Raw genomic sequence first — 26,745 nt, 5'->3', positions numbered from 1 at the left:
ACATGGCTACTGAGCAATTGAAAGGTAGCATCTCTGGGGCGCCTGGGTGGCTCAGTTGGTTAGGCATACAACTTTGGCTCAGGTCATGATCTTACAGTTCATGAGTTCAAGCCCAGCATTGGGCTCTGTGCTGACAGCTCAGAGCCTAGGGCCTATTTCGGATTTTGTGTCTCTTCCTCTCTGCCCCTCCCCCACCGCACTCTGTTTCTCTCTCTTTCAAAAATAAACAAACATTTAAAAAATTAAAAAAAAAAAAGAAAGGGGGCATCTCCAAATTGAGATGTGCTATATGCGTAAAATACCCACTGAATTCTGAAGACTTGGTACAAAAAAAATAATGTAAATAAAGTATCTCACTGATACTTCTTTTATAGTGATGATATGTTGAAACAATAATATTTGGATATAAGGGGTTAAATGATAAATATCACCATTAACTTCACTCAATTTTTAAGCTTTTTAATTAATAGGGCTATCAGAACATTTAAAATTACCCCTGTGGCTCACCCTGTATTTTTATTGGGCAAGGCTACTCTCTGTTGCCTAGTGTTTGACTCTGAGAGCAATTTTTCCATTGTTTTTTTGCTCAGCTCAAAAAGCCAATGTAGGTTTCCTCCACAGGTGACCTTTTCAGCAGGCGTTTTGAGGCAAGTGGCCAGTGTGCATATGACTGCTTACAGATTGGAATGGCTGCTTGTTCGTTTTGCCTTTAATGGTATAAGGGGACAGGGACCTGTGGCCACCTGATAGGAAATACAAATGGGGCAATACTCACATGGCCTAATTGCTTTTATACAGCAACTGACAGGAACTCCAGAAAAAGTAAAAAATGAATATATATAAGAGGCAGATTCTTACTTAAAATGTATTCCTTAAAAAATCAATTATTAAAGTGGCTTTATTGAGAATGGTGCATTCAGTCAGTAACAAATATTGATTAAACACCTACTGAATGCCCGGTGTGTGTTCTGGGTATTGGGGATCCTTCAGAGAACAAGACAGTCCACACCTCCTGCTCTTATGGAGCTGATCTATTGATTCCAGAACCATCTTCTGAGAAATAATTGTGAAATTCCTTAAGGTTTTAGATAATGTATATGAGGTTAGAGATGGACCAGGAGTTATGGAGAACTTGGCCTGTGTTTCAGTAGAAAGCCCTTGAAAAATAAAACCAGCTTCAAAACAAAGTTGTAAGGATGCTTAGTGTTTTATTCCCAACATGTGTGATCCTTAATTAAATGAAATTATCTAAAAATATGTATGGGTGTCATATACACATGCACACACCAAAGGGAGATTGTATTTACTGTTGAATTAGCAAGAAGCCATCTTTATTCCTTGCCATATTTTCAGATAAATCTAAAGATTAAGAAAATTAATTGAGGGTTTACAAAATGATGCTAAGACCTTCTGTGGAATGAACTTTTAACAGGCTAAATCAACATCCAAAAATACAAAGTCTATTTTGATGTTTACATGTCAGAATTGGGCCTGGAAGGATTGCAAAAGATGATGAGTTCACTGTAGGTATCTAAATGTGGGCCCACTTCTTAAACTCCTCGTAAGTCTCAAACAAAGAGTTTCTGATCTTCATTTTTTCATTGTCATCTCTAGGCTAGGCCTTTCCTGCTGTCATATGGTGTCTAACCAGAAAGGGAACTCCCACCTCCCTCTACCTGTTCTGTCATCTTGCCCAACCTTCCCAGAAGTGAACTTATACTCAGTAACTGGGACAGTTTAACCATTCTTTTCCCAAGGGTTCAGCATGGTTCTAAAGTCACCTTGAATCAGAGAGATCAGCTGTGGTTCTCCTTACCTATCCTCATGGCTTCCTCCATCCCGTAGCTAAGGGGGTCCTACATGGGTCTATCTTGTTTCTTAACCCTTCTCCATAGGCCTTCAAGCTCTCAGGTCACCTCTCTCTTATACTTTCTCTCTCTGATTTACTTGAATGCCCAGGCCCATGATTCCCTAAGAAATGTCACCTCTCCATGAAGAAATGATGAAGTCCCTGCTCATTGGTTCCTTCTTGGGTCTTGAAAGTTTGGCAGCCATGGTCACCTGCTTCCCAGTGAGTTTTTATTTTTGCCCCATTTTTGGCAGACTCTGACCTCAAAGGTCGGAATTGATAGGACTTAATCAGACTGTACACATAACAAAATAGAAAATCATATATAAAATTAGAAGGAAAAAGATTTAATAGTTAATTTTTCAATCCCAAATTGAATGAATGTTTTAGACACCTGCAAGAGTATGTGCCTTGCAGAATACCCGGAAACTTTTTGATGCCACTAAATTAAAACAAAATGACAGAAAGAAGAAAAAGTAAGTTGAGTCTTTCTGAATTCCAAAGGAGTGATCTATGTAGTAGAAACCTAAAACAACTTGACAGTCATCAATATTTCAGCTTAAACCAAAAACAAACAAAATAAAACAATAACCACAAAATCAAGTTTTCTATTAGGTTCTATTCAAGGAGGCTGATTAAGAGCATCAGGACTGATATCACTACAACACTCTTGATGATATACGGGCCAGAAATAGGTATAAGTGACATGCTAGAAAAAATGACGACCAGGCATGCATGAATCACCCACAGAGAAGCAAATAAAAGAAAAATGTCAAGGGGATGAATCATTTAAAAGACAACTACCCAGAGGCATTTTCACTTATTGAGCAAAGTTGACAATTGGTGGTATGATTTAATTTAGTAGTAAATATTCATGTGTAGAAAATAATTTCTAGCACAATAAATAAGTTTGAAACATATTTCCCCAAATTAAAAATGGCAAATTTCAGAAAAACGTGGTTTGGAAGAGAAGGAAGATGGAATGAGTGGCAAGTTCAGCCAAACGTGGTCTCCACTCATGAATAAACAAGAGGAAGGAAAGCCAGTGTGAAGGTTAAGAATGGGCGAGCAGGAACGAAAGGAAAAAGAATCATTTATACTACATTCTAACCCCATATTAAGTTTGGAAACATCCTAGAGATCACTGTATAAAGTAACAAGTGTTAAAAAGCATTTAGTTTATATACATTTATACTGGAAGTTAACATAAATATTATGTTCTTTTCAAAGACCAGCAGTCATAAGTCAAATGAGAGGGAACCTTGGTGTGGAATCTGTTGACAGAAGAGGTAGACATCGCTAACAATTGAATGAATGATTTGTTCCAGGGCTCACGAGCATGGCCGGAGGGCAGATGACAGACACAAATATAATTTCCCAAGGGAAGAAGAACGAGATTGGGTGGGAGACCAGAACATGAGGTCATGAAATTTAAAGTAACCAAACTTAAGAGCAAGAATGATCCATCCCAAATGTCAAGAGAAGTGAAGCAAAAAATGGAAGAATACGATAAATTGTAAGACCATGGTATAAAAAAGAGTAGATGTCATGGACCTGTGCCCACGTGGCTCCCCCATCACCTCCTTCCCTAAGAGGGCTCCCTCCACACCCCAAAGCCTAGCACGTCTTCATCCCCTTGTCTGCTTTATTCTTCACATTCACCCTCATCACTTACACACTTATTTTTATCTCTTCCCTTTGTGTCTTTCTCCTCTAACTAGAATGCAGGCCCCATGAGGGTGAGGATTTTTGTCTGTTTGAGTCACTTCTGCTTGCCCAGTACCTGGAATGGGGGCTGAGCATACTACACAGTCAACATGATGTATTGGATGAATAGGGCAGGCCTGCTGGGGCATCTGGAAAAGAAAACACGCGCCTGCAGCCAGCTCCCCCTTCTCCACAGTGGTGCACGGATGTCAGCCCAGAACAGCAGCAGCCATTCTGCCAATGGGATATAAGCCAGCTTCAGGCTGGAGCTGACACCAGGAAAAACAGAGTGGAAAAGGGAAAGAAACCCAAACCCCAAAGATTCAAACCCTAGAGCCCGGCCTGTCTCCAGACCTCCCAGTTCTATGAGCCAATAAATGCCCTATGGTTGAAGCCATTTTGAGTTGTGTTTTCTTTAATTTCTAACAGAAAGCATTCCCACTGATAATCTATGTTTTGAAATTTGAGAAGATAGCTTTAGGGAAACACAGGTTAAGGGGGAGGGTGTGTATGAAAAGACAAGAATTAGAGATAAGAGAAATGAACATTACTTGGTATAAGTGGAAAAAAATCCCTAAGACTGTCATAGTTCATGTATTCTTGTAAGATCTAGCCCAAAGGTCTATTTACATGATATAAAGAAGTGTTCACACCTCAACAGAACCAGAAATTACCAGATAACAAAAGGTTTAAAGTAGATGTGGCTTACATGGTTCTAGAAAATCTGTCTTTGGAGAGGAGACAGAATCATTATCATTTCATACCAAGAGACATACAGGGACCCCCCCCCCCACTTTCTGAAAGTTTGCATTATACCACTTCATGTTTTGCTAACAGAAATAAATCTGAAGATGTTTACTTTTACAAAGAAAGTCATTATCACACTAATGTAGGTCTTTCAGGGAAGGGAAGTGGCCCTAATGTGAACTTCCAGAAAGTGTGGGGATACTTTTGGCTCTAACTGTATGAGATGTTTCATAACAACAATTTACTTTTGGATAAGGGGGGAAAGCTGTATTAAAAAACAAGCACCTCCAGCACTCCTCAAACTTCAACATGCATAAAATCAACTTTATGCACGCTTATGGCACACTTGTGAACAACACAGATTGTTCTGTGAACAACACAATCCAAAGGCCTGGGGCAGGGCCCGAGATTCTGCATTTCAGCAAGTTCTCATGGATGCTGATGCTGCTGATCTAGGGGCGATGCTTGGAGTCGAACCGAACAGTGTAGGAAAAACAGAGTTCCCCTTGAGTAAACAGAGATGAACTTGAGAGGGGAAGCCAGGTGCTCTGGGGCAGGAAGGTACAAGATGCTGCGTCCGCGATGGCCTTGGAGAGCTGCCAGGCACCCCTGGATGGTCTTCCTTGACAACAGGGACAAACAAACCCTTATAAACCCTTACTCGCTAAAAGCTGAGTGTCCCTGTCACAACTACGAGGGGTTTGTGTCCCAGAGCTTCACTGCACAGACCCAGGCTTACAGAGGACACCAGTGCTGCACCTGGACCCCTCCTGCACTCTTGGCTAACATGCAGGTGTCAGCGCACAGGAGCAGAGGAGTGACTATGAAATCATCCCAGAACTTTTAGAGAATGCTGTGGGGAGACAGGGGCCCTGTAAAGGCAGTGTTACTTCAGGAAAATCAAAGCCAGAGATCAATTTATTTTTATTATTTTATTTATTCTCAAAGTAGCTAACATACAGTGTAGTCTTGGCTTCAGGAGTAGATTCCAGTAATTCATCACTTACAATCACTTACAGTGCTCATCCCAACAAGTGCCCTCCTTAATGCCCATCACCCATTTAGCCAATCCCCCACCCCCATCAACCCTCAGTTTGTTCTCTGTATTTAAGAGTCTCTTCAAGGGCGCCTGGGTGGCTCAGTCAGTTAAGCATCCGACTTTGGCTCAGGTCATGATCTCACTGTTCCTGAATTTGAGCCCTGTTTTGGGCTCTGTGCTGATAGCTCAGAGCCTGGAGTCTGTTTTGGATTCTGTGTCTCCCTCTTTCTCTCTGCCCCTCCTGTGCTCGTGCTATGTCTCTCTCTCTCACTCAAAAATAAACATTAAAAAAAAAGTTTAAAAAAAAAAGTCTCTTCTGGTTTGCTTCCCTCTCTGTTTTTATCTTATTTTTCCTTCCCCCGCCCCATGTTCATCAGTTGTGTTTGTTAAATCCCACATATGAGTGAAATCATATGATATCTGTCTTTCTCTAATTGCCTTATTTCTCTTAGCACAATACCCTCCAGTTCCATCCACGTTGTTGCAAAGGGCAAGATTTCAGTCAGAGGTCAATTTGAGGTGACAGTTGGACTTCTTGGAGTTCACTGCTATACTCACATTTCTGAACTTCATTTTATAAAATATGAAATTCCTCCAAAGTTAGTCTTTAACACCAATCATATTTCAAAAATACAAATATCTCTGGAAGGTAAGAGTGTGAGTTCGTCTTTCTTTCACATTTTTGGAGAAATAACTTCAAGCCAGCTGGCCTCCTCCTTTTCATCCAGCCAAGCTCAGCTGCCTGAAGTACAGGGCTTTTTTTAAAAGAGCAGAGGGAAGAAGGCAGTTCTCGAGATCATATTCCCTGTAGGAGCTGAGCAATCCTGACAGGCCAAACTACCACCTCTAACATTAAATGTATAGTTTCTCTAAAAAGCTCTTTGCGTTTACAATTTAGTTAAAGAATTAAAGAAAAGATCTAAATACCTAAAGTCAACAGTACAAGAAATAACACATGTTGGCAAGGATGTGGAGAAAAAGGAACACTCGTGCACTGTTGGCGGGAATGCAAACTGGTGCAGCCATGATGGAAAGCAGTGTGGAGGTTTCTCCAAAATTTTAAAATAGCACTACTCTATGATCCAGGAATTGCATCATCATCTTTGTGCAAAGAACACAAAAACACTAATTTGAAAGGATAGGTGCACCCCTGTATTTATTGCAACATTACTTACAATAGCCAAACTATGGAAGCACCCCAAGTGTCCACCGATTGATGAATGGACAAGGAAGATGCAATGGAATATTATTCAGTCATAAAAAAGAATGAAATCTTGCCATTTGCAATGATATGGACAGAACTAGTGAGTATTATGCTAACTGAAATAAGTCAGCCAGAGAAAGACAAATACCATATAATTTCACTCATGTGGAATTTAACAAACAAAATGAACATGCAAAGGGAAAAGAGAGAGAAAGAAACCAAGAAACAGATTCTTAACTACAGAGAACAAACTGATGGCTACCAGAGAGGAAGTGGATGGGGGGATGGGTTAAGTAGGTGATGGGGATGAAGGAGTACACCTGTTGTGATGAGCACTGGGTGATGTATGGAAGTGTTGAATCACTATATTGTATACCTGAAAATAACATGACACCGTATGTTAATTAACTGGAATTAAAGTTAAAATTAAATAAGTAATCTGAGTTTTTTCTAGAAAACATTGGCCTGCTGCCATGTTCGCAAAAGGGACATCCCCTGGTGGTAACAAACATGTGGGTTTTGAGGGGTGTCTTTCCCTGCACAAGCAAGAACAGGTTCTTCATGGAAGGGGGTAAGGGAACAAGAGGAACAGCAAAAAGGGGCTACATGTGCAGACAAGCTGAGAAGCAGTGTAGAGTGGTTGTTCTTCACAGAAGAACAGAGGAAGGTTCCTGATGAGGGCTGAGATGGGAACAGTGGCAAAAGATGATTTTCTAGGGCAGCAAATACTACTTGGCATGCGAGCCTTTAATTTTTCAGAGAGGAACCCAGATGTACGTGATTTGCCCCAACATTATATGTGGGTGATAAAAAAAAAATGAAGCTGACACTGCAAATGAGTAGAGTGTACGAGGGGAAACGAGGGCCCTGCTACAAACCATGACTAATTTCCAGACAGGCGTTGAAAGTCTCATTATTTAAAACAATGAGATTTAACTTTTAATAAAAGCAAAATATGTTCATAGTAAAAAGAGAGAGTGTGAGAGAAAAAGAATATGAAGCCACTGAGAACGAGGCCACTACTCCAGCCAGACCCATGACCCATTCCTGATCCCGTGTCATCTGGTTGCTCTCCATCTCCAGTATATATTTATTTATAAAGAGAATCCCAAGTCATAAGAAAATGCCACCAACACACTCTACTTAAGAATGCAATGAGTGTAAAGTATATTTTAATAAAAATTCCATTTGAATCATAATAAAAATCTTAAATCTCAGTATATGCAAAAATAACTAGCTTTTCTATTATAGAAGTAACGCGTGCCCATGATTTTCAAAAAAAATCAAACAAGGCAATTAAAAATGGGCAAAAGATCTGAACAGAAAGGTCACCAAAGTAGATATACAGATGGCAAATAGCATATGAAAAGGCGCTCCACACCATCCACCATTATGGAATTACAAATCAGAACAAGGCACCACTACACACCAGTTCGAATGGTGAAAATTCAAAACACTGACAACACCAAATGCTGGCGAGGATGTGGAGCGGCAGGAACTCTCATTCATTGCTGGTGGGAATGTGGAATGGTATAGCCACTTTGGAAGACAGTTTGGTAGTTTCTTACAAAACTAAACACTCTTACCATACAACCCAAACTTGTGCTCCTTGGCATTTACTCGAATGAGCTGAAAACGTACATCCACACAAAAACCTGCACACGAATATTTATAGCAGCTTTATTCATAACTTCCCAAACTTAAGAGTAATCAAGATGTACTTCAGTAAGTACATGGATAAACTATGGTACACCCAGACAATGGAATATTATTCAGCACTAAAAAGAAATGAACTATCAAGCCACGGAGGAACTTTAAAATGTGTATCACTAGTGAAAAAGGCCAATCTGCAAAGGCTGCATACTGTGTGATCCCAACTATACAACATTTTATTACTACTACTATTAGTGTTTGACTCCACACTTTTCTCACCATCCCAGACATCATTCCATATAGGATATAGAAATCTGTTTCTATTTCCTCAAAATCTGCAGAGTAATGTGCTGAATGAATATGCCAAAATTCATGTAGCCAGCCCCCAAATACAGTGATCATTTAGGATGTTTCTCAAAGTTTCACTTAAAAGGTTAATATATCAATTACAGAGAAAGCTCTCTGAAGCTACTCCACCATGCCCTTTATCACAGATTTTGCAGCAACTTTCTGAGGTCTCACTTACATTCTGTAAAATGCACCCATTTTAAATGCAGTTTGATGAACTCTGTAATATCTTGTAAGAATAAGACTACATGTATAAGACAGCTTGAGAAAGGTAAATTATAGAAAATGCAAGGTATTGATATTATTCCTATCACACATATACCATTTACTTTCTATTGATTGAGATGGTCCTGTCCTGAAACACAGCTGTGGGGAACAGCTCAACTGCCCTTTTCTTCAGTGATGCCCCCAGATTTGTGTCTGACAATGCACCCCTCCAACCCTTGAGCTTCCAGAACATCCCTAAGTAATGCCAACTAGCAGCCTCTGGCCCAGTGATGGGTCTGCACAGGACACAATCTGAGCCAATGAGATGCAAATAGATTTCTGTGATAGGGCTTTTGAAAAAAAGCATAACTACCACTCTTCCCATTGGACTTAAAGTGATATAAGGTCGAAAACTACCTCACCCGTCCTGTAACCACAGGGGAAGCAATGGTCTGAGAAAGGTCAACCTGAAAGAGACAGATTAATACAGACTAAACCCTGTATGAAACCAGCATCCCCATGATTCTTCACTTCACTCTGCGTAGTAATAGATTCTCCAGTTACTTAAGCCAATTAGATGGGTTTCTACTACTTGCCAGCAAATGAAGTCTAGCCACTACTCAAGCTGGGTGTAGAAGAATTCCAAATTTTAGGCAATGTAAAGAAGGGAATTAAAAATCATCTCTGATGCTCTTCCTACCACCCAGGGCAAACACTGACCACCTCTAGAGTTGTAGGCCAGGTTCCCTGGGAGGCAGCCTCACACAGAGCTCTACCTGCTGGCGTTTGTTAGGGTGAGCTCTTGGGACCCTCCACCCCCATGAGCAGTGACAGAAGCAGGACAGGGCAGAGGGAGAAGTTAAGCTGCAAGCAATAGGGTCACAACAAACACCCAGCTGATCCCATGGGGAGTTCTGGCCCTGGGAAGACCCTTTAGAATTGCCTCTCCTTGAGGTAGAGAGCTGCTGGCCTTTTAAATTGCTTCTCCTCCCCTCCCCACACACAAGACTAGTCGTTGGGTGCAGACTGCCTTGGGAGGGGCAGACTTTAGGCAAAGCCCTTCTCTTCAGTCCAGGGTAATCTCTTTCAAGGGAGACCCAGCTTCCAGCTGGTGGTACTTACACATTCCACAGTCAGAAAATGAGTTCTTTAGTCCTGAACAAGAAGGGTCTGTGTGGCACAGCCCTCATCACATCTGCATGTCTCCTTTTACTTTATTTTATTCATATGTTTTTTTCTTTCTTTAGAGGTTTAGGTCATATTTAAATGCTGTTTTATATATTGGTATGAGCCTAGCATTACATTCTGAGCATTTTCCAATCTTTTTTTTTTTTTTTCAAAGACAGAGGAAGAGAGAGAGAGTGTGTGTGAATAGGGGAGAGGGGCAGAGGGAGAGAGAGAATCTTTTTTAAAACATTTTTTTAAATGTTTATTTATTATTTTTGAGAGAGAACAGGGGAGGGGCAGAGAGAGAGGTAGACAGAGAGGATCTGGATCTGAAGCGGGCTCTGCGCTGACAGCAGAGAGCCTGATGCAGAGCTCAAACCCACAAACCGTGAGATCATGACCTGAGCAGCAGTCAGATGCTTAACCAACTGAGCCACCCAGGTGCCAGGAGAGAGAGAATTGTAAGTAGGCTCCACACTCGGTGCAGAACCTGATGCAGGGCTCAATCCTACTACCCTGGGATCATGACCTGAGCTGAAATCAAGAATCAGATGCTCAACCAACTGAGCCACCCAGGTGCCCCTTTCCAATCATTATTTAATGAATTGCAAACAAGTTATAATTCTTTCACATAGTTATCATAAAGTATTTAGTCATTCTCTTACTATCAGACATTTAGAGTATTTCCAGTATCTTTAATCCTTATACATAAATTTCTATTTGCACCTCTGCAACCAGTTTTTAGGATATATTTCTAGGAGTGGAATTAAAGGATTGAAGGATATGAACTACTGTAGCATTCTGGCCAATTGCCCTTTGAAATTTCATGTCAATTACATTCCAACTATTGCTACATAGGTCTCATTAGAACTGAACATTTCTCTATTTCACATCTTGCCAACTGATCAAAAACAATGTCTCATTCTTGTTTTAGTTTCTTTTCCCCCATGAATGATAAGTTTGAAGATTTTAAAATATCTATTGATTTTTGTTTGTTTTTTCATATGCAAATAGTTGGCCTTTTTTTTTTTTTCTCAGTTTTTTTACTTTGGTATCAGATGGTCTTTTACTGATTTATTAAAGCTCTTTATATAGTAAACATACCAATCTTCTGTCTGCCATATTTGTTAAAATATCTCTCTGTTACTCAGTTGCATTTTACTTAAATTAGGGTGTTTCAGAAACTTTAGATAGTAAAAGAAAAAAATCTTAATATTTTTTTCCATGCTCTAAAAAGACCTTCCCCATCCTGAGACACAATTGGTCTTCACTGTGTCTTTACTGAAGATCAATCTTCACTGACACTCCTTGTCTATCACTCAGTGTTCTTCCTGAGGAAGGTTCTCCCTGCCTGGGCTGAATGTCCCGGTGATACCTGTTCATAGTACCACATGCCCATTGCTGCTGGTATGCCCTTCACAGCTACAGCTTTACATTTCTGTATGAACGTTTATAAGCTTTGAAAGGAGAGGAAATACATCTGTATGTCTTTCGCCATTGTATTCTCAGAATCTGGCAGAGAACACTTACACATTTTCTAATTTTTTTATTTTCAATATTCACATTTAACTCTTCAATCATCTGGGAATCTCTTTTACTGCAGAATATGAGAAATGCTTCTATCTTTATTTTGTCCCACGATTTACAATCATTCTTCCTTTTCCTGGTGTTATGACACAAATTTTATCATATATCATATATGTACATTTATACACACCTTTATACACACACATTTCATTCTTTCTATATTGGGAGTTTCTATATTGGGAGTATTCTATATTGGGAGTATACTGGAACTCCCTTCTTGTGTTACACTGTTCTACTGGCATTGTTTTCATTGTTGTGGAGTTATATTATGTTTTAATATCTGCCTGGACAAGTAACTTCTCAATATAACTTTTTCCCTAAATGTATTGGTTAAAATCACTGATCAAGCCCACCACTAGTGAGACAAGTTAAAATGGTAGCAAGCTCCTTGCTCCATTCTCTTTTCTTAATTTCATAGATTGTCTTTTGGCCAAACATATGTCCACCTACTTGAGCAATCCAGCCCGATGGAAGACATAGAGATCCTGCTCCAGGGTGCAGTTGTTGAAGGGGACAATCTTCACGAAGTTCTGGATGAGGACAAACTCAGGGGTGAGGTGCGGCAGAGAGATGATGCAGAAGTTCTTGTCCTAACATGATTGGCAACCAGGCACACAGGAAGAGAATTAGAACCCATTTATCACTGAACAAATTCCTGCTGCAAAACACTACAGAAAAAAAGGAGCAAAATGTATAAAGGACAGAGTATTCAAGTTCAACTTTCCTATAATTTGGAAAGTAATCATAAGTTCAAGAAGATGAGGAACTGTAAGAACACAGAGAAAAATCTCTGAGAGTCTGGCCAACCTAAACAAATGAATATTGTGAGCAATGGGACCCATTCATTATAGGTCTTTGATGGAAGTAGGTTTTTAAAGTAAGGTCATTTGTGTTTGCAAATTCACTTGCATCCAGAAGTAAATCACTGTGTGATAGCAAAGGCCCTATGCTTACTAAGTGACACTGCACCAGCTGTGGTCCCCTCCTCTGAGATAAGAGGGTGGTGGTACTCCAGGCTTTTCTTCTCTAAAATCCTGTGGTTACACATTAATGGATGTCTGTATTTTATCATGACATAATCCCATTGAGGTGAACAGATCTAAGGAAGACATGTTTCACCTGAGAAGTGGGTTTAGTTAGCAGGCATAGGAGGGTCCACATGTCCTGACACCTACCGCTGACCTCTGAGATCTGTGCTGCCCAATATGGTAACCAGCAGCTGTGTCTGGCCACTAAGCATTTGGAATGTGGCTAGTGTGACTGGGGAGCTGAATTTTTTATTTTATTTCATTTAAGTTAATTTACATTTAAATTTGAAACTGATACTCAATTCAGTTACTGGAGAAGTTTTATGTATGTTGGAACAACTTGGGTATAGGAATCTATGTATTCAACTCTAAGTTTTATGAAATCTAAAGGCAAATCAAGTATTTCTGATGAAAATATAGAGTGCTACAGGTGTAAAATACATATTGGATTTCAAACACTGGGAAAAAAATGTAACAGATCTCATTAATAATGTTTCATACTGATTACATGTTTAAATGATTAAATTTGGACATATTCAGTTAAAGTATATTATTAAAATTGATTTCACCTGTGTCTTTTTTACTTTTCTTTTAAATGTGGCTGCTAGGATATTTAGAATTCATTATGTGGCTCGAATCTGTGTTCTCTCGGACATTGCTGTCCTACACTATCTATGTTCCATACATCCTGATTGACCCTCTGCCAGGTGCCTGCAGGAGCAGCCTGCTCTTCCCAGAGCTAATTTGTCCCTCTGGGATCTCCCCTCCTCCTGAACCCTGTGAAGGCATTACTTGTGTTAATCCAAAACCCTGGGGACATTTGTGCAAACCGAAGGAGTGAATTGTTGTTTGACTTTATCTTCCTTCTTTCTAGCAAAATAACGCAGTTCCTTTTGGGGAACTTGAAAGTCAAGTTGTTAAAATACTCAAGCTGAAAATAAGAAATGGGTACCTAGTCCCAGTGGGCTTCCTCTGGGAGGAGGACACTGTAATGAATTGCTTTGACTTAGATTTGAAGGATTTAAGGGTGAATAATAAAGGTATTTTGTTCCTCTCTCCTCATTCCCTGAAATGAAGTAAAATTAAACAGTAAAAGTGTCTTTTGACTTTCTAAAGGTGGCATTGCTTTTGTAATGCTGAAGATCTGCCTTCACAGGGATTTCAAAACAGGAGTGAATTTAAATTTAGGGAAATTACTTTGAGGCATCCCTAAGGGAAACTGGCTTTGTAAAATCTTACCTTAGGGTATCTATATTGCTTTATGAGCTTCAAAATACCTTAAAATTAATCCGAAAAAAATTATGATGCAGAACATTATTGCAAGGCTGCATTATATTAACAAAATGAGGAAATACAATCTATGATTACATAAGTTTCAGGAAACCTCATTAAATCATATTGGTTTCTTGCCTCAGTGGAAAGGGTATCAAGGAAAAATAAAACAATAGATGTTTTCCTTGTAATTAGCCAACTGAAGAAGTCTAGTTATTGACTTGACTTAACTGATAGGTGGGCCACGGAAAAAGTCTTTATAAAAATCCAATTTGTTCCTCAATTGTCTTCCATCCCCACTTTCTTCCCTCCAATAAAGAGATAAGAGGTTGATCAGAATCTCCATCCCTTGAAAACAATGAAACAAAAATGGAGGAAGAGGACAGGAGTAGAGTGTCTTGTTTGCACTGGCCTGTTTGCCTGGCACTCATTCGCCAAATGTGTTGTAGTGGGTTGAGCGCCTCCTATGTGTCAGGCACTGTGTCAGGCAATGCCAACCAGGAAATCAACCACAAGTTCCTGCTTACCTACTCTCAGAAAAGCAACGTAATGGTTTCAGAATTCTTTGAACCAATGTAAGCTATAAAGTGATACAGCAGTCCAATCCACATTAGTGTAATTTTTGACATTGTAATGTACTACCTGCATTCTATTAATGATTTGATTCTATCTCTAAAAAAAATGTACCTTGAAACTATTAAAACAGCAATGACAATATTTTCTATTTTTAAGAGTTCATGATATGTCATTCAACCTTATTTTCAGAACACAGAAGCAGTTCAAACCTCAACATTCATAGCAGTGTAAATGTTTGGACAGTGTATATGGCATTTCATTTTTTTTATAACTTTTCCAGCTTACAGAACCAATTATATTACTCAAAATTCAGTATGTACTTACAGGGAAAAGACTGAAGACAAAATTCATAAAGTCCAGTGACCTATAAACAAAACAGTAAGCACGGTCACTGACCTGCAAGCAGGTGCAGCATCAGTGTATATTTAAGGAGATTTATGGTTCTCTTCCTGTCAGGCAGTGATAGGCAACCACCAGTTAGAACTTGGGTCTGACTGAACATTAATCAGCTGCAGAAAGTCATAAGCTTCAGATGTCAGTAACAAAGTCTTTTTCTAGAACTAAAGACATTATTATAGTAACTAATAATCTGCGCATGCAAAAAGCAACATAGTCATTCTGTGACTGTAATCCCTCCCTTCCTTTTTGTTAGAGCTGTGGGGGAGACGTGGGTATATTACAAGCAACTCTGATCTTTCTCTCTTTTACATGTAAAAGATTTTCTGACCAGCTGCAGAGCTATAGTCACAGGCAAACCATAATGGGTCACTGAATTTGTTTGAAAATTCAAAAGCCTCATTTAAGCACACTCATATCTGAATGCACAGGGAAAAATAAATATACACAACTCTAGAAGGGTTTATAGGCTTTTTAGATGTCTTCAATATAAAAAAAAAAAGATTTCCCCTTTCAACTCCCAAGATTTCCAAATAAATCGAAAACTTAAGAGGAAAAAAAGTACAAGTAAAACATGGTTCTAAGTGAGGCTGAGAGACTGGGAATGTGTTTCAATACATCTTCTAAAAAGGAAATGTCCAGCAACACTCTTGGTCATCTAAAGGATACTCCAGAACTTTCCAGTCTATAAGAATGGGCCAATCCTTTCCTCTTCAAGATTGTTCTGTGGATAAAATGGTGGAGTAGGTGGGGATTCTAAAGAAGATGTGGAATCTAGCACCAAGGACAGAGGTCCACTTCCAGACTACAGGTGGCAGCAAGCACTGAACACATGGGGACAGGAAGTCGGGTGGCTGAGTGGTCTGGTGGGTACCCCGACTTTGTCTGCCACAATGCCTCCTCCTCCTAGCAGCTGCCCTGGATTGTTGTTTACTAACCCCCCTCTCAGATTACATTTGGGTAAGGCTCCAGCCCCAAATTTGGGGTGGGGAGCATGAGGCCAGGGAGTAAGCTACCATCATATCCTGGCCTGGCCCCATCCATCAGCTTGAATGAGCACACAGTCCAATCAGGCCCGATGGGGCTGTCGCTAGGAAGCCAGGCTCAAACCAAAATGTCCTCCTCACTAGCTTCGGGCACATAGCCTGAGCCCACTGTCCATTCTTTTGGCCCCAGGTAGGGACAGTCCTCTGAGAATGGGGACCAGCAGCAGGGAACGAGTTAGGAGGTAGAGAGAGAAACTTCGTATGTGACAGGGTTATCTGGGATCAAGCCACATTGAAAAATGAATCCTACCACTGGACTTATCCTTTGTTATATAAGGCAATTATCCCATTTTTTTCAAATCCAGTTTGGGTTGGATTTTCTGTTATGTGCAACCAAAAGACTCCAGACAAGCAGCAACCTAAATCTAAAGCCCCCTTCAAAATGCGAACATTAGAGAATGGAGGGTAGCATACAGTTTCATAAGTGAAGATTTTCCTCTTACACAGGTGAGCCAAAATCTGCGCTGTAGATTTGGCCCAGTTCTGTAGCCCTTACCCAAATTTTAGGGACAGAAATCTCTAGAAATAGGGCCCAGAAACCTGTGCTTAAAAAAACAAACAAAAAACAAACAAAAAAATCCCCAGGAAATTAGAATGTGAGGCCAGATTTGGACATGATGGGCTCCACAAGAGTAAAACGTGAGGCCACCAATGCTGTAAGAAGTCTTACCATAATAGACAACCTGGGATTGGTACTTACCTTGCTTCATACTTCTCCTCAATACAAAAGAGCTGAATACAAAAAGCGTCTGAGGCTCCCTTGTAGATGGGGCGGAAGGAACTGCTCTCCTCAGGCAGCGAAAGGGATCCCAAGCTCAAACTGCTGATGCAGTAATCTGTGTCACCGACACTGGACTGCTGACTAAATTTTTCTGTGTCCTAGAGCAAGGAGACAGGAGGAACCAAATAGGAATCCTATTCATTTTCTGCAATTTAATGGGCTAGTGGTTACATCATCTCTACATTATACCATCTCCCTAGGAAAAATGTGACAATCTCACCTGAATCGAATCATCCTGAGCCAGGCATAGTTTTAAGGAGATGTTCTCAACGAGATGTTCAAGATTTATAAAGGGATTGAAAGAAGTCCTCATATGAAGATCAGAAAACGAATGGTTTCCATTGGTCTTTCATATAGGATCTGTATTTTAACTACAACACTGGCTAGAAGTTAGAGTGTGGTAGTAATATATATATATATTAATTCCACAAGCAAAATACCTCTGTCCACCAAAGTGTTTTCACTGTGATTTTGTGCTACAAGAACTTTGGATCTGCGGACTCTTTGGGTGGTTTCATGATGAGGTGGAGCCCAGCCCCTTGCTGGGACCCACCCAGAAAGTTAGCATTGGACCTTCCAGCCTTGTTTTAGGGGCACCCAAGAAGATGTTATAGTTCAGTTAGAGGAAAATGATTCATTCTGAGAGCCTTCTTGGAGTTCTTTTAAATCAAAGCAATACATTAAACATTAACATAATATCAGCACTAAAAACCTATAATGAAAATCAGGAGTCCCCTGTCCTTCCCATTGCTCTTCCCATTGGGTAGCCCTTTCAACTTTCTCATTTCTTTGGCATTTACCCCCATGTTTCTGAATGTGTGTTAAATGCACTTTCTTAATTCCTCAGTTTTTGAAACTCCCTACTGGACACTGATGTGGTAGGTAGATGTAACCTTGCGCTACCCTCTTCCCCATATCCTATCTCCTTGTGTCTCAATATAATTAGAGCACAATTCAGGGCTCAATCAGTAAGTACTTACATTGTTATGATTATGTAGATATCATGGTTGCTTTTGAGCAAAGATGTATAACAGGACTTGTTATTTGTGTACTTTGCTTTAATTCACTTAGTTTTCTATTTTTTTCACACACTTTATCAGATTTGCTAAGTGTTTGTCAGTATTATTTTCTAAACAACCAGGCATTTGAAATAATCTATAACTTCATTTCTTCTCCCCCACCCCCCTACCCGCCACCTTGATTGAGCCTTGTTCTATCTGTCTGCTGCCCTACCTGCCTTTTTGTTTTCCAGCTCTTGTTTCCTAAGTTCTGGTCTTTTCAATCCCTTCTTTGTTCATGGTCATGCCTTTTTATCACTGGAGCACATTTCTAGCTCCATAAAATAAACAGTGCTATGTAGGTAGCAAAACTCAACAGCCATTGGCTAACTGGGGCACTTCATGGGGTGATCAGACACAGACCTGGCATTTTATGGGGTAGCCACCTCCAGGAACATTACCTGGAAGCCTTTTCCTTGGGGCTGTCAGGTTTGGGGAGGAATTAAGTTCTCCAATCTCTTGCATGAGAAACTGTGATAGGCAGAAGAGTGGCTCCCCAAAATGTGCATGGCCCAACCCCCAGAGCCTGAGAATGTTACTTTACAGGGCAAAAGAGACTGTGCAGAGGTCACTGAGTGAAGGATTTTGAGCAAGGAGATTCTTGGATTATCTGGGTAGGCCCAATATAATCAGAAGGGTCCTCATAAAATAGAGGCCGGAGAGTCAGAGTCAGAGACTGAAAGATGCTACACTACCAGCTCTGAAGATGGAGGAAGGCGCCACGTGCCAAGGAATGCAAATGGCTTCCAGAAGCTGGAAAAGGCATGGGAATGGTTTCTTTCCTAGAGCCTCCAGAAGGAACAGAGTCCTGCCTGAACCTGGATCTTAGCACAGTAAGACCAGTTTGGGGTTTCTGACCTCCAGAACTGTAAAATAATAAATTTATGTTGTTTTAAGACACTAAGTTTGTGGTAATTTGTTACAATAGTGATAAAAAAAAAAAAGAACTAATACAAAGACCTGGCTTCCAGTATTTGGAGAAGATGGTGGGAGGAGAGGGCAAGGGTTTCTCCATTTGATGAAGAGTTCCACTTACTCATGTATTTTGTCTTTCCCCATTACACAGTCTCACACGGTGTGGGCTGAACCTAAATTGGGAGCTGTTTCTGTTTCATCTGTCCAGAGAACAGTCATTTAGCTGCTTCACTTGAATACGGTTGATGAGCCAAGTGCTGTCTGCAAGGACTTTAGCGTCCCCAACACTGCATAGGAGACTGTCAGACCCCTTGTTTCAGTCTGGTCCTCGCTCTGCCTTCCAGAAGGCCCAGGCCCTGGGACTTTTGTGGACACAGGAGGAGAAGGGACTCGCTTTCTGCTAGTCCCTCCCCTCACAGTCGTGCTGGACTTTCTTCTTTCTCTGCTGTGCTAAGCCAGTGTAAACTCCTCCATCGATTTTCTTATTGTAAACATTTTGAAAGGGCTCACCTTCCAATATCTCCTCTCCTACTCTTGTTGTCTTTGTGGATTTGCAGTCTTCTTATTGCTTTACAGTCATTTCCGTGTCTTTTTCCAGAAGGGAGAGGAGATAAACATGAGACATCAATCTACCTTGTTGACCCAGATGCCTTCTGAGGTTCCAGTATGTCTAACGCAGTGGGACCATCCTGTCCCCTCCTGCACATGCTTGTTTGGATCCCTGCAGGAATAGCTGCCCTCTTGGAAATAGAGCATGCCTCACCCCCTATTGTATGCCTCACTCTTTCCTCCCTGGGGCCCAAGGAGTCAGTGCTCTGGTGTGGGTTTACCCAGAAGCAAACTCTGAGCTAAGTTTATTTGGGAAGTGATGTCAGGAAATTTTGCAAGAGGAGTAGGGAAGTGAGGCAAGGAAGGGAAAGACACCAATACAGAGTGTCCCACTCCATCCCACTGAGATCCCTGGGAGACTCGGGAGAACACACCTCAGAGCTGTCCCACCTAAAAGGCAAAGAAACTGGGGTGCTGATTCTCCAACTGCCTTCAGTCATTGTCTGATGGCTGCTCCCCAAGGATTCTGACCTGCCTGCAGGCACAGCACTGGAGAATGACCAGGTACCTGAAGTCCTCATCCTTGGGTGCTGAGGAATGAGCAGAGCCGGAAGGATACGGGTGGGATCCCATGGCATACGCTAAAGTGAGATTCAGAAAATGGACCTGTGCCTGCCTGGTGCGCTCTCTTCCTAACAGTACATCCTGCTCCTGACCTGCTTTCTCCAGTCTTCCACACTTGCCCAGGAGGGCAGACCCTGATCCAAGGGTGAAGTCTGCCTCCAGCTGGCTGTGTACACTGAATTCAGGAGGGGGAAATAGGAAATCCACTTGTTACAGGTCCAAGCTTTGTTCTCCAGTTCAGCTTTAGCCATTATAAAATGGTACTTTAATCCCCAGCTGTCTTCTGTGTAGACTTCCTAATTGCTCAGAATCTGGAGGAGAAAGGGGTATCAAAAGCTGGCGGTCTCTCAGAATTCCCCTGTCTGAGATTAGTGTTAATGTGTCCCAGAACCTCCATGGAGATGACTCAACTTCCTGTCCCCTCTTCAAGGGCTCTCCAGACTTCTCAGGTTGACTCATGAGTCCATAAGACATGCCAGGGAATCCACTGAAAGCTCACAACTATGCTCAGCACTGGAAAATGAAGCGTGTCTGATTTTATGGCACTCTCCCACTTAAAACTTTCAAAGCCTTCCTTTGCTCCTTAGGAAAAATTCAAAATCCTAAGCAGGGTCCACAGAGCCCTGCCAAACTATGTGAATCCTTAGGTTTCTAGTAGGAAACAGAGGGCTCACTCCAATGGAGCAGACACAGGAGGTTTAACAAAGGACAATGGGTGAAGGTGTGGGCAGGGTGAAGGGAAACCAACAAAGGATGAGGAAGTGTCCCAGGGATGGCAGCGGAAGATGCTACCACCCTTTGGCCTGAATCAGTAACAGGCGGGAGCAGTTCCTGGAACCTGGAACCATATATATATATATATACACACACACACATGTGTGTATATATATATGTGTGTATATATACGTGTATATATATGTATATGTGTGTATATATATATGTGTATATATACGTGTATGTGTATACGTATATATACACACATATATACATACATGTATATATACATATATACACACATATGTATATATACATATACATATATATATATACACATATACATATATCAACAATACAAAATACATACAGGTGTGTGGATGAGCATGTTTGTGGGCAGGTGACACACATAGTTAGAGAAAACTCTTACAAATGTGTTGCCCCTCCAAAATGCTTTCTTGCTGGACAATGGGAAGAAGAGGAAAAACTGTATTTACTGAAATCGTTGCCAATAATTAATATAGAGAGTATAGTTTCTAGGACCAAGCTGTACATGGGATATAAAGGATTCATCACCGTGGAGGAAGGCCTCATTGAGGAAGGCTTTGTGGAGCAGGTGTTAAAGAAGGTGGCAGATATGAACTGGTAGACGCAGGGAGGCCTGGAGGAGGAACGGGCACACCAACACTCAGCAGAGAGCAGCGAACCTTGTGGGGAGCCAAGCAGCAGGCGCGCAAGGCCCTGGGCAAGCCCTACCTCCAGTTCACTAGCATTTCCGCTTCGGACTGTTGATGACATCTCCTCAGCTGGGGCTTCTTCTATGACTTCCCCCTGCAGGTGACAAAGGCAAGACATTTAATCAACACCTGCAGTGGTTCAGCACCCAAGCTCTGGGACCAGCTGCCTCGGTTCAGATCCTGGATCCATGGCTTACTAGCTTGGGAAAGTCATGGAACCTCTGAGGCCTCATCTGTAAAAAGGGGCTAAGAGCAGTGCCTACCTCACAGGGTTGTTATGAGGATAAAATAAGAACAAGGAGATAGGTGCCAGCTCAGTGCCGGCTCCTCCGAATTCCCTGTAGATGGTAGTTATTACTTCGTTATTCTTATTCTTCTGTGTACCTTGAAAGCTACACTGTTTTTTTCAAATGCTTTATTGACAATAACTTTTGAAAAGTTGTAACCTATATATGCATCCATAAAAATATCACCACAATAAAAACAATGAATATGTACAGCACTCCCAAAAGCTTCCGTGTTTCTAGATGCCCCCCCCACCCACCCTGTGCTATTTGGCCAACCATAGGCAAACAATGATCTGCTTTTGGTCACTACAGATTATAGGCTGAGTCTATTTCTGGATCTTCTATTCTGTCCCATTAATCTACTTGTTGTCCTTGGCATCGTCATCACACTGGCTTAACTACAAGAACTATGCAGTAAATCTTGAAATCTGTGGTATTCATCCAACAACTGTTCTTCTCCAAAGTTGTTCTGGCTATTCTAGGTCCTTTCCGTTTATCAATTTTTCAATTTCTGTAAAATTTCTGAAATTTTGACTGGGAATGCATTGGTCAATTTGGGAAGAGTTGACATCTTGACAACATCAAGTCTTCAAAACCAGGAACGTGGGGCATCTCTCCATTTATTTAGGTCCTATTTCTCTCAGAAATGTTTTGTAGTTTTTGGTGTACGGGTCTTGAACATCTCTTGTCAGATTTATCTCTTAGTATTTTGTATATTTGTACTGTTGTAAATGGTATTTATTTCCATTTCTGATTGTCAATTACTATTATATAGAAATAAAATTGAACTTTGAATATTAATTTTAAATGCAACTTGCTAAATTATTTACTAGTTCTAGTAGCTGTGTTGTAGATTCTAGATGATTATGTTATTGGCAAATAAAGAACAGTTTTAATTCTCCTTTTCCAATCTGGATGCCTTTTATTTGCTATCTTTTTACCCTGGCTTGAGCTTCCAGTATAATTTTGAATAGAAGTGGTGGGAGCAGACCATTGTTCCTGGCCATGGTGTAAAAAAGTTCAGTCTTCTACCATTAAGTGTGATGTTAGCATACAGGTTTTTCAAAAATAAAGTCTAGGGAATTGAAATTCTTTCTGATTCCTCATTTTCTGAGAGTTTCAATGTCGAATTTTCAAACGCCTTCCCTGTATTTTTGAGAGAATCATATAGGTTATCTTTTTTAGCTTGTTTATAGGGTGAGTTACATAGACTGATTTTTTCTGTGAAACCAACTTTGCATTCCCAGAATAAAGTCTACTTGGTCATGATATACTATCTTTTTATATATTGATTCAAATCACTAAAATTTTTATTAGGATTTTTCCACTGATGTTCATTAGAGCTATTAATCTGGAGTTTTGCCTTCTTGTAATGTCTTCTGTTGTCAGAAAACATACTTTAGATGACTTAAATCCTTTTACATTTATTGAGATTTATTTTGTGGCCCAAAATACAGTCTATCTTGGTAAATGTTCCATGTGCACATGAGAAGAATGTGTATTCTGCTGTTTTGGGGGTAGAGTGTTCTTAAGTGTCAATTAGGTCAAATTTGTTGATGGTGTTCTTAGGATCTATATTCTTCTTGATTTTCTACTTGTTCCATCAATTACTAAGGGAAGGATACTGAAATCTTCAAATATGGTCATTTACTCATTTGCATTTGCAGTTCTATCAATTTCTGCTTCATGTGTTCTGAAATTCTATTAGATGCATAAATATTTAGGATTATTATGTCTTTTTGACCTTTGTTATTTCTGGTAATATTCCCTGTTCTGAAATCCACCTTGTCTGAAGTGAATAAAGCTACTAGCTGTCTTGCTGTCTTTTAATTAGTGTTAGCATGCTGTGTCTTTTTGTATCTTTTAAATTAAAACCTATTTGTATCTTTGTATTCAACCTATTGTATCTTTGTATTTGTAGTTTGTATTTTTGTAGTCTGCATATAACCGAGTCTTCCTTTTTCATCTAATCTATTTCTGCCTTATATGATCTTTGGGATAGTCAATGTATACTATATTTAATGTAGTTATCAATATGGTTAGGTTTAAGTCTGCCAACTTGCTATTTGTTTACTAGGTGTCCTTTTTCGATATTTTTGCCTTCTTTGTATTAGTTGTATATATCTTTTCAAGAATTTTATTTTTAAGTAATCTCTACATCCAACATGGGGCTCAAACTCACATCCCTGCAATCAAGAGTCACATGCACTACCAACTGGGTCAGCCAGGTGCCCCAGTTGTATATTTTTACGATTCCACTTTCTCTCTTCAGTAGGCTTATTAAGTATAACTCTCTGATTTTGATTTGTAACGTCAATATTTTTTTCGAATTTATGGTATACATCTTTAGTTTATCACATCTACCTTTAGGTGATATTATACCACTTCAGGTATGGTAGAAAAGCCTTCAAATAATATATTTACATTTCTCCCCTCTTAGTCTTTGTATTAGTCTTGCCATACATTTCATTTTTTACATTTTCTATATAAGCTCCACACTGTGTTGTTTTTATTTTATTTAAATAATCAATTATCTTTTAAAGAGATACAAATAAGAAGAACAAAATCTTACACATTTACCGTTATGATTTCCAGGGCTAGCCATTCCTCTGTGTAGATCCAGAGTTCCATCTGGTATCATTTTTCTTCTGTCTGAAGGACTTCAACATTTCTTGTAGTATGCGTCTGCTGTTAATGAATTTTTCCACTTTTTGTGTGTAGATGAAAATCTTTATTTTATCTTTATTTTTGAAAGATACTCATAGACATATAATTCTAGGTTGAAAGTTTATTTTCTGTCAGTTCTTTAAAGATGCAATGCATGGTCTTCCTGCTTGCACTGTTTCCAATAAGAAATCTGCTGCAATCATTATCTTGGTTCCTCTTTTCCCAACTTGTCTCCCCACCCCCCCATTCTGCTTGCTTTTAAGATTTTCTCTTTTTCACTGGTTTTCCATGATTTGATTATGATAAGTTTTGGTCTAGTTGTCTTAGTATTTCTTGTGCCTGCTGTTTACTGAGCTTGTGTCTATGGGTTTACTGTTTTCATAGAATCTAGAATGTGTTTAGTCCTCATTTCTTCAAATATTTTTTTCTGTTCCAACTGCTCTCTCTTCTTCTTTATGGACTCTGATTGCACACATATTAGCTACTTATTAACCCAAAGCCTACTGATACAATGATCTTTTTTATTTTTTAATTCCCATTTCTATCTCAAGTTTAGTAACCTTTTTTTCTGCGATGTTTAATCTATGGTTAATCCAGTGTATTTTTCATCTCATGAATTGTAGTTTTTATGTCTAGAGGTTTTATTTGGGGTGTTTTTTATATCTTCTATGTCTCTTGATGACCTTTGAAACTTAGATAGTTAGAATAACTGCTTTAATGTTCTTGTCCACTAATTCTAACATCTGCTTCAGATCTGGGTTAATTTCAATTGGATGAGTTATCTCCACCTTACGCATCATATATTCCCAGTTTTTTGAGTGCCTGCTAATTTTTTGTTGGATTCCAAACACAGTCACTTAGATTAGTTGGGTGTTAGATAACTTTGTACTCCTACACCTATTCTTGAACTTTGCTCTGGGATTCAGTCACTTGGGAGCAGTTTGATGCTTTCAGTTCTTGCTCTAAAGATAGGTTAGACATGACTGGAGCAGTGCTCTGTCTAGAACTAATTATTCCCTACTACGGATGCAGGCAAGACTCTTCTGTGCACTCTCCCAGTGCCTTGTGGGTCCTAAGGTTCTCCAGTCTAGCTGATGGGAACAGGCACTAGCTCCAGCTTTGGATGAGCACTGGCACTGTGAACTCTACTCCTTTGGGGAGGTTCTATCCTCAGCCTGACCTTCACTATTTCCTTACATGACTGTGCTGATCAGTCCTCAACTGATTACACAGGGGTGACCCTCTGCTGGTGTCTAACGTCTCTGTGCAGCTCTCTCCTCTCTGGTACTCTGTCCTGCAAACCTTAGTGGCTTTAGTCTCCATGGATTTACAGATCTGCCTCCTCAACTCAGAGAGTCCATCAGGTTCCCACTGGGTTCTTCTGCCCTGTGCCGTGGCCTCAAACTCTCCCAAGACAGGAGGCTGGGGCAATCAGAGAGCTCACCTGGCTTATTTTCCATCTCTCGGCCATCACTTTCCTTGATTACCTGATAAGCAGTGTCTTAAGAACTGTTATTTCATACATTTTGGCCACTTTTTGGTTGTTTCGATAGGAGAATAAATCTGGTCTCTGTTACTCCATTTTTGCCAAAATTAAAAGTTCTTTGTACTAAGTTTCTTCTTCTTTTTTTATTATTAATTCTATTCATCAGCTTCATTTCCCTCAACTTAATCCATGTCATACAACCTTCTTTAAAAAGGTTCAGGTGTCCCTCATTCCCCTCCTCTGGGATGCTTCCCATCCTCCTTCCCACATAGTGAATTAGGGCTTTCATCTCCCCCACTGAGTACACTCAGACATAGCAGAGTGCCTGACCATTGTGCATGCCCAACCTCCATTCAGAAAATAAACCAGCACTTGAAATATAACAGCCAACCAGCTACAGGTTGGGTCCTTTTGTGGTCTGGGGCATAAGAATGCATTTTCTGCAGAGACAATGTGGAAATCTGGGAGGACAAGCCAGGTGGCCTAGTGCTAAGATAAAAGTCCTCCCTCCATCCTCCTGTTCCCAAGATTTTCTTTGCACAAGTTGATGGGCAAGGGGGAATACTGTTTCACCCAAGGCTGAAAAGGAGGAAAAAAAAGAGAGTTGGAGGCTGAAGTCCAGAAACAATGGCTTAGCACCTGCCCCCCATCCTGGGCTCAGGAGGGGTTCTGGGCCCAGCTGGACGGAGAAGTCAGGCAGACCAGAAGCTGAAGGAGTGTGTAGGGAAACACGCCTTGGGATTCTGGCCACACACAGTGCTAATGTAGGACTAGGCCAGCAACATTAGCCTGTTTAAAAGGGAGACCATTTTCCTGTCCCACCCACTAGGTGAGGCCTTATTCCTAAGGACACAAGAGACATGCCCTGAGGTCCTGCAGGAGTATGTGAGGACCCAGGGCCCGATAAATTTGGCCATTTATACCACAGTAGTATAATCCAGTATAAATATAATCCAGTAATATATAAATATATAATATATATTACATATAAATATATAATAATTATATAATATATATAATTATGATAAATATAATTGTATATTTATAATATACAATTATTATATATTAATATTAATTGATATTAATATATTGTTTTGTATT

At 40.2% G+C, this 26,745-nt stretch overlaps 1 protein-coding gene across 4 annotated transcripts in view; it reads right to left on the bottom strand.

The window, feature by feature from the left end:
• Positions 1 to 26,745, bottom strand: part of CFAP61 (cilia and flagella associated protein 61) — a 280,634-nt gene that overhangs the window by 169,713 nt on the left and 84,176 nt on the right. For all 4 annotated transcript variants that reach the window (XR_007461949.1, XM_049650101.1, XM_049650103.1 and 1 more), the window contains exons 10-13: positions 21,224 to 21,298; positions 16,527 to 16,705; positions 14,709 to 14,748; positions 11,959 to 12,098 (exon numbers count right to left, since the gene is read on the bottom strand). Coding sequence is in view for 3 of the 4 variants with exons in the window: in XM_049650101.1 (XP_049506058.1) it covers positions 11,959 to 12,098; positions 14,709 to 14,748; positions 16,527 to 16,705; positions 21,224 to 21,298 (434 nt within the window). In the remaining variant the exon portion in view is untranslated. The remainder of the gene's footprint in view (positions 1 to 11,958; positions 12,099 to 14,708; positions 14,749 to 16,526; positions 16,706 to 21,223; positions 21,299 to 26,745) is intronic.

The sequence above is a fragment of the Panthera uncia genome, assembly GCF_023721935.1.
Source record: "Panthera uncia isolate 11264 chromosome A3 unlocalized genomic scaffold, Puncia_PCG_1.0 HiC_scaffold_11, whole genome shotgun sequence".
Classification (NCBI taxonomy): domain Eukaryota; kingdom Metazoa; phylum Chordata; class Mammalia; order Carnivora; family Felidae; genus Panthera; species Panthera uncia.
This window is presented reverse-complemented; position numbering and strand designations above follow the sequence as displayed.